Source organism: Aquarana catesbeiana, linkage group LG03 (genome assembly GCF_042186555.1).
Source record: "Aquarana catesbeiana isolate 2022-GZ linkage group LG03, ASM4218655v1, whole genome shotgun sequence".
NCBI lineage: Eukaryota > Metazoa > Chordata > Amphibia > Anura > Ranidae > Aquarana > Aquarana catesbeiana.
Genome location: NC_133326.1, coordinates 515,382,834 through 515,394,026, shown reverse-complemented (window position 1 = coordinate 515,394,026; position 11,193 = coordinate 515,382,834). Strand labels below are relative to the sequence as shown.

The window sequence follows — 11,193 nt, the reverse complement described above, 5'->3', positions numbered from 1 at the left end:
ATTAATGATAGGACCATATTCCTGACTAGTCCATTTTTTATTAGCAGCCTACCTCTCCGTCTGTGGAGTCTAGCCGTAAATCTGTTCTACAAGATGCTTCTAGACCGCCGGCTTCTGCATTTATCTCAATTCCTTTTGGTGCCTCCATGATCAAGGTCCGTGTCGGTGATTCCAGCCTGTTCAAAAGCAGGTAAGAAATATTAAGAAGGCTTACTGTACGGAGCGGCAGCAGTAGTGAAATCAGTCTCACTGGTACAAGTTATAACAACGCAACCTCAAAAAATGGCTTGGTTTGACCTGCCTAGCACAGGGGAATGCACCTGCTAAAAATTGATTTATTATATTACTCTGTTAAAGTTATGAGCATACTTCGGAATTGTGCCTGCCATCACTTTACAGGCTGTTTGTCAAATTTATGCTTCTTTAAAACAGACTTATGCTAGGATGTTAACCTAAAGTGAACCTATGGCTTTGCCTTTGCACAGCAAAGCCACAGATTCACTTTAACTCTCACTTCCCCACCAGCATATATTTAACTTTTTTACTCTCCTTTCCTTAATCTGTTCAACCACAGGGATGGAAGAAAGACAGCCCTGTTCAAGTTCTGATTGGCTCCAGTTGGAGCTTACACAAGGCTGATAATTCTCCCAATTATTGTGGCAACACCAAGCACCATTGCTGTCAGCGAGTGAGTCACATGGTACACCTTATCCCCAAATACTGAATATTTTTCTCATTCCTGGCAGCTGAACAGAATGAGAAATAAGGATATCATGCAGGCATAGCTTAGGTTTTTGTCATGTTGGCTTTAAGGTACATATTATCACCTTTAAAGCAATGTATCTCTGTGATGGATAAATATAGACCAATACAAGAGCTTTCAGTGTTACTAAACCCAGGACCCTGCATTCACTATATCTGGTATCCCATAATACACAGAACATTGAAATCCAATAGTTTTAGTAAATATAAACTGTAAAATACCTTTTTCATCAACAGTTAGAGCAGTCTTGTGACTTCTATCAGTGTCAAGTTAAAGCTTGTAGGAGGAGCTTTCATTCTGCTCTAACTGTCCTATAAGGCTGCAGGCCCCCTGACCCTCTGTCTGGACAGTGCTGATAGGCCATGTGCTGATTTGTATAGCAGACTATATGGTGGATCATCCACCTTACCCATTACACTATACTCTGTATCCCTACTTCAATTTCACATTATAGGGCTCATAGGTGAATCCTCCTCTTCAGGAGACATCTGCTTCCCATCTAACATTTGGGGAGGCTGTCCCCCATGTCATGGAGGGGTGCAATTCACACCCCTCAATGTCAGGGTCTCAGAGAAGAGAAGGGGACAGGGTGAAAAGAGGAAATGAAAAGGGAATCACAGGGGTTAGGAGGCAATATTGGGGGGAGGAAAGGGGGGGGGGGCGGGGGAGGGAGGACTCTGTGCTCCTAGTTGTGTCACTCAGGAAAGATCTTAGTTAGTGATTGTCCAGGGATCATTGGTTAAATATCTGATCCAAGGATCCCATACTTTATTAAACGTCTTCATTTTATCTTGCATAATTGCTGTTAATCTTTCATTTAGCATAAGCCAAGACAGTCTGTGTTTAAGTTGATCAAATGGTAGGGCCGCTGACTTTCAATGCCTTGCTATCGTAATTTTGGCTGCTGTGAATATGAACGTTAGAAGCCATCTATGGGCTTTGGAAGCTTGAGCTACCCTGCTACCCAAGAGTGCATGCTTTGCGGATTTTGGCAAGGTTGATCTGGGTAAGAGTGTACACAAAGTTGTAGACCCTAATCCAGAACCTCCGTACCTTGGGACCATATATGGTAAATCGTTCCCACCTGGCCGCAGCCCTGAAAGCACTCCGGAGTAGCGCCGGGCACAAATGTGGCCAGTCTAGCCGGTACCAAATACCACCTTAATAAAACTTTATAATTCGCTTCAATAATTGAGGTGTTGATAAGTGATCTAGAGGCTGCCATTGCTATCGAGTGCCATTCCTCGCGGTCCAGAGTTTCTAAAAGGTCATGCTCCCAGTGTGTCATGCAGGACAGTTTTACTGAGACATACGTTAAAATAGTATATATTGCGGATATGTGACCCCTAAGTTTATCGTATTGTCGACACATGTGTTCCATGGGGGTCATTGTCACAAGGTCCCCCTTACGTGATAGAGTTTGCATGTAATGGTGTATTTGGGTGAATCTATAGAGTTCAGAATACGGTACTTGGTATTTTGTCTAACAGCAATCTTTTGGATAGCATGCCTTTTTGATCACAAAGATCTGCAATCCATATGAAGCCCTTGTTGGACCACCATTCAAAAGCAGGAGGGGTGAGGCCCGGGGTGAACTCTCTGTTTCTCAAGAGGGGTACTAGCGGGTTGTGGGGCGATTTGAATTTTTGAGTCCTCGCAAGTCTGTCCCAAATGTCTAGCGAGAAGGCAAGAGAGGGGCATAAAATGGTTGGCCTCTCTTTCGTTGGTAACCACATGATATGCAAAATTGGATTGGGATGACAGGAATAAGATTTCATGGTCATCCATAGTACCTGAGGTTGTTGGGAGTGGAATTTAGTAAGTTGGGCCAATTGGGCCGCATAAAAATATTTCTGAAGATCAGGCAGTCTGAGCCCTCCCTTCTGTTTAGGTGTGAATAGAGTGCATTTGTTCACCCTGGGCCTCTTGTCTCCCCATATAAACTTGAGAATATTTTTTGAAATGATATCAGGTCAGATCTGACTAATGCCACTGGTAAGGTACGAAACAAGTACAACATTTTTGGAAGAATATTCATTTTTATTGAGTGTAGTCTGCCGATGGATGATGGATTTGCCACCAGGCTAGGTCCCCTGACAGGCATCTGTTCTCTCTCTTTTAATGAGGAACATGAGACAAACCAGCAATGTATTTTTCTTTTCTCCTGGAAAACCATATTGTAGTCTTCCTGCTATTCTTTATCCGCTCTGGGAAGCCTGTTAACTTAGCCTTATGTCAACAAAAGACAGTATGGAGACTATGAAATGTATATATATATATATATATATATATATATATATATATAAGTATATACAGTATGTATACACAAATCAAAGGTTGCAGCACACTTTAAAGGTTTATTTGGGGATAAAGTATATAATGTAGCAATGCAATGACGGTTTCGATCATACTATGCTTTTAATCAATTCCATAAGGAAGAAATTATCTTGTTTTCTGTGCACTCTGTTTAAAGTGCCCATATTTTAAATGGCCCTAAGTAGATCCACCCTAATGCCTAGTACACATGGGCCAAATGCCGGAGACATCGGCTGGTTCAATAAAAACTGGCCCCGACATTCGGCCCGTGTGTATGTTAGCCGGTCCAACAGAAGCCAGTCTGAAACTAGTTCCCTATTAGGTCCACTTTGTTTATGATTGAAAGAGAATGGCAGTGGGTAGATTCCAAAGCTTCTATTGGACTGACACACTGTCAATCACAGGCAAGCAGGCCTAATAGGGAACTGGTCTGATGAGTTTTTCCCATCGGGCTTCAGCTTTTTTCAGCTAGTGAAGTAAATGTAAAATACAAACATATTAATAAAGCAATGAACACGCAGCACCCCCCTAGCCAACTTTGAGTTGGTCTTAATTGCTGTTAATCTGCTTATCTGCAAACTGGCAGTAATTCTTTAACATTCCAATTACACCTATGCATGTGCAATGTTGCATGCACACTTTTGTGCGATTCTGCACAGTTATGCGTGTCGCGTTTACAGCAGCCCATTAATTTCAGTGGGTTTACACTATGCGCAAAAATCACACAAAGGAACAGCATGAAACTTTTTTAAAAATTAAAAAAAAATAAAAATTGTGCCATACTAAAACACATGGTATTTTGTTAGCAAGGTGCGTGGGGGTGGCATTAAAAATGAATAGCACCACCATGTGCCTGCAAAAGAGATACGCGAATGCGCCCATTCATTGTGAAGATGTCATGATCTGGAGTCAGGCTAACTAATCTAGTACTAACGGGTGTTCATCAGAGCTCTGTAGGAGACAAGGTAAGTGTGTCCGGTAGGAGTATGTAGAAACCCAGGTGTAGACCGTCTTTAGCAATAGGGCAGGAGTAAGCACTTGAGTACCCTATAAGGACTCCAGGCGGAAGTGGTGTTAAAGTGTGTGACCAGTGGTGTGACATAACACCTGATCATCCACCTAAGAGTGAGTGAAGGTGAATACATTTCAAACCTAGCGCTGTTTTACACAGTAATGGTCAAATACTCTGTCTTATCTGTTCACAATGCTGAACTGCGTATAAATCCATTGTCGTCATGGTGGGCATACCCCTGAAGGGGTCTTCATGGACTGGGTTCTATTGTGATGGATTATTGCCATGTACCTGTATAGCACCCTGTGGCTAACTCACTGTGTTGCACAAACTTCCAAAATGAGCACCCTATGCCGGATGCAATGTCTGAATCAACAATACCCACAGCATGAGTAGACAGTAAAAAGTTGACTGAGGAATTCTAGGAAAATAATAATAAAAAATAATAAAATAATGAAGATGGTTTCTCTGGGAGGAGAAGAGGACAATTAACTACACACACTAGTGAAATACTGAGGATGCACAGAGTGTGGTAGGGTTCTGGTAAACCTGTACTAAGGGTCCACAATGTATCAAATATTTATTTACAAAACAAACAACTTACATGTTGTATATTATTATTATTTCAGGTACTTATGTAGCGCTGTCAATTTTACGCAGCGCTTTACATATATATCATACATTCACCTCAGTCCCTACCCTCAAGGAGCTTACAATCTAAGGTCCCTAACTCACATTCATACATATACATACTAGGGCCAATTTTTAGACAGGATCCAATCAGGGCCATCTTAACAGCATCATGGGCCCCTGGGCAAAGTAATGCACTGGGGCCCCTACAAGCCTGTCCTGATTTTCACACCTACTCTCAAGAATTAAAGTATAATTCCTCACTGTGCCCAACATTGCAGCCTCACCGTGCCCCCATTGCAGAGTCACTGTGACCCATGCAGCCTCGCCAGGGCAGAGGAAGAGAGAGGGTGGGGTGGGCCGGATCATGACTGGAGGAAGTGGAGAGCCACGAGATCACAGAGCGCGAATAGCACGCTGTTACAGCTTACGTGAAATTGCCCCCACTCTGCTCGCCGTCACACACAGCCCCGCCTCCTCTTGACCCCGCGCCTGTGATACACAGAACATATCCCAGCATTCTGTCTATCACAGGCGCGGGGCAACATGCAAACTCCAGGCAGGTGGTGTCGTGGTTGGGATTCAAACCAAGAACCCTTTTTACTGCTAGGTGAAAGTGCTAACCACTTCACCACTGTGCCGCCCATATAAAACAGTTTAAAACTTAAAGAGGAACTTCAATCCCCTTTAGTTTGTCTCCATGCCTCTGTGAGGGCCACCTCTCATTATTATGGTGCATGTACAGATGTGTTGAAGGGTTCTGCCCAGCCTCCAAGTCACGGCAGAGCCCTTTGACACAGATTTGGCTTGCACAAACATGGCACAGTTGGATCTTCTATAACAGCTCTCTTTGTGCATGTGCTGGGAAAACCACATGTGTGTAGATGTGTGGAAAACCCACGCATGCACTGATGTACCTCAGGGCTCAGTCGGGACCCAAAGCCCTGTGGCACAACTACACACACACAAAAAAATCTGGAACAAGAGTGAGGGTATGCAAACGTCTTTCTTGCCTAGGAGAGAAATGTGGAAGTGCTGGGGGAAGGCAGGGCAAAATTAAAGTTAATTTAAAGTGAAGATCTGCTTTAACCACTTGCCGACCACCTCACGACGATATACGTCGGCAGAATGGCACGGGCAGGCAGAATTACATACCTGTACGTGATCTGCCTCCCGCGGGCGGGGGGTCCGACCCCCCCGGTGCCCGAGGCGGTCGGCATTTCTCCCCCGGCGATCGGAGGTGAGGGGGAAGCCATCCATTCGTGGCCCCCCCTCGCGATCGCTCCTGGCCAATGAGATCATTCCTCTGCTGCTGTATAGTAAACAGCAGCAGAGGAAATTATGTCATCTCTCCTCGGCTCTGTATTTTCCGTTCCGGCGCCGAGGAGAGAAGACATCAATGTGAGTGTAAAACACAACACACACACAGTAGAACATGCCAGGCACACATTACACCCCCCATTACCCCCCGATCACCCCTCCCCCCCCCCCCGTCACACTGACACCAAGCAGTTTTTTTTTTTCTTCTGATTACTGCATTGGTGTCAGTTTGTGACAGTTAGTGTGGTAGGGCAGTTAGTGTTAGCCCCCTTTAGGTCTAGGGTACCCCCCTAACCCCCCCTAATAAAGTTTTAACCCCTTGATCACCCCCCGTCGCCAGTGTCACTAAGCGATCATTTTTCTGATCGCTGTATTAGTGTCACTGGTGACGATAGTTAGGGAGATAAATATTTAGGTTCGCCGTCAGCGTTTTATAGCGTCGGGGACCCCCATATACTACCTAATAAAGGTTTTAACCCCCTGATTGCCCCCTAGTTAACCCTTTCACCAGTGATCACCGTATAACTGTTACGGGTGACGCTGGTTAGTTTGTTTATTTTTTATAGTGTCAGGGCACCCGCCGTTTATTTCCGATAATAAAGGTTTAGCCCCCTGATCGCCCGGCGGTGATATGCGTCGCCCCAGGCAGCGTCAGGTTAGCGCCAGTACCGCTAACACCCACGCACGCAGCATACGCCTCCCTTAGTGGTATAGTATCTGAACGGATCAATATCTGATCCGATCAGATTTATACTAGCGTCCCCAGCAGTTTAGGGTTCCCAAAAACGCAGTGTTAGCGGGATCAGCCCAGATACCTGCTAGGACCTGCGTTTTGCCCCTCCGCCCAGCCCAGCGCAGCCCACCCAAGTGCAGTATCGATCCATCACTGTCACTTACAAAACACTAAACACATAACTGCAGCGTTCGCAGAGTCAGGCCTGATCCCTGCGATCGCTAACAGTTTTTTTGGTAGCATTTTGGTGAACTGGCAAGCACCAGCCCCAAGCAGCGTCAGGTTAGCGCCAGTACCGCTAACACCCACGCACGCACCGTACACCTCCCTTAGTGGTAAAGTATCTGAACGGATAAATATCTGATCCGATCAGATCTATACTAGCGTCCCCAGCAGTTTAGGGTTCCCAAAAACGCAGTGTTAGCGGGATCAGCCCAGATACCTGCTAGCACCTGCGCTTTGCCCCTCCGCCCAGCCCAGCCCAGCCCACCCAAGTGCAGTATCAATCGATCACTGTCACTTACAAAACACTAAACACATAACTGCAGCGTTCACAGAGTCATGCCTGATCCCTGCGATCGCTAACAGTTTTTTTTGGTAGCGTTTTGGTGAACTGGCAAGCACCAGCGGCCTAGTACACCCCGGTCGTAGTCAAACCAGCACTGCAGTAACACTTGGTGACGTGGCGAGTCCTATAAGTGCAGTTCAAGCTGGTGAGGTGGCAAGCACAAGTAGTGTCCCGCTGCCACCAAGAAGAAGACAAACAGGCCCGTCATGCCCATAGTGCCCTTCCTGCTGCATTCGCCAATCCTAATTTGGAACCCACCACTTCTGCAGCACCCGTACTTCCCCCATTCACATCCACAACCAAATGCAGTCGGCTGCATGAGAGGCATTTTCTTTATGTCCTCCCGAGTACCCCTACTCAACGAACCCCCCCAAAAAAGATGTTGTGTCTGCAGCAAGTGCAGCTATGGGCGTGACACCCGCTATTATTGTCCCTCCTGTCCTGACAATCCTGGTCTTTGCATTGGTGAATGTTTTGAACGCTACCATACACTAGTTGAGTATTAGCGTAGGGTACAGCATTGCACAGACTAGGCACACTTTCACAGGGTCTCCCAAGATGCCATCGCATTTTGAGAGACCTGAACCTGGAACTGGTTACAGTTATAAAAGTTACAGTTACAAAAAAAAAGTGTAAAAAAAAAAAAAAAAAATACAAAAAAATATATAAAATAAAAAAAAATAGTTGTCGTTTCATTGTTCTCTCTCTCTCTATTCTCTCTCTATTGTTCTGCTCTTTTTTACTGTATTCTATTCTGCAATGTTTTATTGTTATTATGTTTTATCATGTTTGCTTTTCAAGCATACAATTTTTTATACTTTACCGTTTACTGTGTTTTATTGTTAACCATTTTTTTGTCTTCAGGTACGCCATTCACGACTTTGAGTGGTTATACCAGAATGATGCCTGCATGTTTAGGTATCATCTTGGTAGCATTCTTTCCAGCCAGCAGTCGGCTTTCATGTAAAAGCAATCCTAGCGGCTAATTAGCCTCTAGACTGCTTTTACAAGCAGTGGGAGGGAATGCCGCCCCCACCGTCTTCCGTGTTTTTCTCTAGCTCTCCTGTCTCAACAGGGAACCTGAGAATGCAGCCGGTGATTCAGCCAGCTGACCATAGAGCTGATCAGAGACCAGAGTGGCTCCAAACATCTCTATGGCCTAAGAAACCGGAAGCTACGAGCATTTCATGACTTAGATTTCGCCGATGTAAACAGCGCCATTGGGAAATTCGGAAAGCATTTTATCACACCGATCTTGGTGTGGTCAGATGCTTTGAGGGCAGAGGAGAGATCTAGGGTATAATAGACCCCATTTTTTTCAAAAAAGAGTACCTGTCACTACCTATTGCATTACATTCCCTGAGATAACAATAAAAATGATTAAAAAAAAAAATAAATGAAAGGAACAGTTTAAAAATAAGATAAAAAAGCAAAAAAATAATAAAGAAAAAAAAAAAAAAAAGCACCCCTGTCCCCCCCTGCTCTCGCGTTAAGGCGAACGCAAGCGTCGGTCTGGCGTCAAATGTAAACAGCAATTGCACCATGCATGTGAGGTATCACCGCGAAGGTCAGATCGAGGGCAGTAATGTTAGCAGTAGACCTCCTCTGTAAATCTAAAGTGGTAACCTGTAAAGGCTTTTAAAGGCTTTTAAAAATGTATTTATTTTGTTACCACTGCACGTTTGTGCGCAATTTTAAAGCATGTCATGTTTGGTATCCATGTACTCGGCCTAAGATCATCTTTTTTATTACATCAAACATTTGGGCAATATAGTGTGTTTTAGTGCATTAAAATTGAAAAAAGTGTGTTTTTTCCCAAAAAAATGCGTTTGAAAAATCGTTGCACAAATACTGTGTGAAAAAAAAAAATGAAACACCCACCATTTTAATCTGTAGGGCATTTGCTTTAAAAAAATATATAATGTTTGGGGGTTCAAAGTAATTTTCTTGCAAAAAAAAAAAAATAATTTTTTCATGTAAACAAAAAGTGTCAGAAAGGGCTTTGTCTTCAAGTGGTTAGAAGAGTGGGTGATGTGTGACATAAGCTTCTAAATGTTGTGCATAAAATGCCAGGACAGTTCAAAACCCCCCCAAATGACCCAATTTTGGAAAGTAGACACCCCAACCTGTTTGCTGAGAGGCTTGTCGAGTCTATGGAATATTTTATATTGTGACACAAGTTGCGGGAAAAAGACAATTTTTTTTTTTTTTTTTGCACAAAGTTGTCACTAAATGATATATTGCTCAAACATGCCATAGGAATATGGCATGTAAAGTATGGCAAATAAAAAGTCCCACACATGTGGTATCCCCATACTCAGGAGAAGCAGCTAAATGTATTTTGGGGGGCAATTCCACATATGCCCATGGCCTGTGTGAGCAATATATCATTTAGTGACAACTTTGTGCAAAAAAAAAAAAAAAAAATTGTCACTTTCTCACAACTTGTGTCAAAATATAAAATATTCCATGGACTCAACATGCCTCTCAGCAAATAGCTTGGGGTGTCTACTTTCCAAAATGGGGTCATTTGGGGGGGGGGGGTTGTGCCATCTGGGCATTTTATGGCCTTCAAAACTGTGATAGGTAGTGAGGAGTGAAATAAAAAATTTACGCCCTTAGAAATCCTGAAGGCGGTGATTGGTTTTCGGGGCCCCGTATGTGGCTAGGCTCCCAAAAAGTCCCACACATGTGGTATCCCCGTACTCAGGAGAAGCAGCTATAGGTATTTTGGGATGCAATTCCACATATGCCCATGGCCTGTGTGAGCAATATATCATTTAGTGACAACTTTTTGTAAATTTTTTTTTTTTGTCATTATTCAATCACTTGGGACAAAAAAAATTTATATTCAATGGGCTCAACATGCCTCTCAGCAATTTCCTTGGGGTGTCTACTTTCCAAAATGGGGTCATTTGGGGGGGTTTGTACTGCCCTGCCATTTTAGCACCTCAAGAGATGACATAGGCAGTCATAAACTAAAAGCTGTGTAAATTCCAGAAAATGTACCCTAGTTTGTAGACGCTATAACTTTTGCGCAAACCAATAAATATACGCTTATTGACATTTTTTTTTACCAAAGACATGTGGCCGAATACATTTTGGCCTAAATGTATGACTAAAATTGAGTTTATTGGATTTTTTTTATAACAAAAACTAGAAAATATCATTTTTTTTCAACATTTTCTGTCTTTTTCTATTTATAGCGCAAAAAATAAAAACCGCAGAGGTGATCAAATTCCATCAAAAGAAAGCTCTATTTGCGGGAAGAAAAGGACGCAAATTTTGTTTGGGTACAGCGTTGCATGACCGCGCAATTAGCAGTTAAAGCGACGCAGTGCCAAATTGTAAAAAGTGCTCTGGTCAGGAAGGGGGTAAATCCTTCCGGGGCTGAAGTGGTTAAAGAATTTAAATACAACTGACCTAAAACTATTTTGTTATATATATCCTTTCTTTCCCTGCACTGTGCTGAGAGCAACTGTAGAAGGTGTTGAATTTTAAACCATCCTGCATCCAATTTTCAGAGAAATTCCTTATTAACTTGCAATTTACATAAATTAAAAGCATTAATTTTTTCCCCTGCAAATGTTTCCATGTATTCGTAATCATTGATAATCAAATTCATGCAATGTGGATGAACAATTAACTTGCCCTTGAAAGACATATCTATCTAAATATTTTCCTGTATAATCTGATACTCCCTCCATTCCACTAAAAGAAAGCACAACGAGATTATGTTGTCATCTGTAATTAACATGATTAAAGGGAGGCAAAGTTAATTAACAGAAGAGAGGGAGACCATTTCCTGAGTGTATGTGTGTGTAGTCACATAGAGCATGACTGAAAAATGA

At 43.1% G+C, this 11,193-nt stretch overlaps 1 protein-coding gene across 2 annotated transcripts in view; it reads right to left on the bottom strand.

Moving 5' to 3' along the window:
• The window catches only part of SGCD (sarcoglycan delta), a 628,273-nt gene that overhangs the window by 14,312 nt on the left and 602,768 nt on the right, over positions 1-11,193 (bottom strand). For both annotated transcript variants that reach the window (XM_073621164.1, XM_073621163.1), the window contains one exon: positions 53-176. In XM_073621164.1, coding sequence (XP_073477265.1) covers positions 53-176 — 124 coding nt within the window. The remainder of the gene's footprint in view (positions 1-52; positions 177-11,193) is intronic.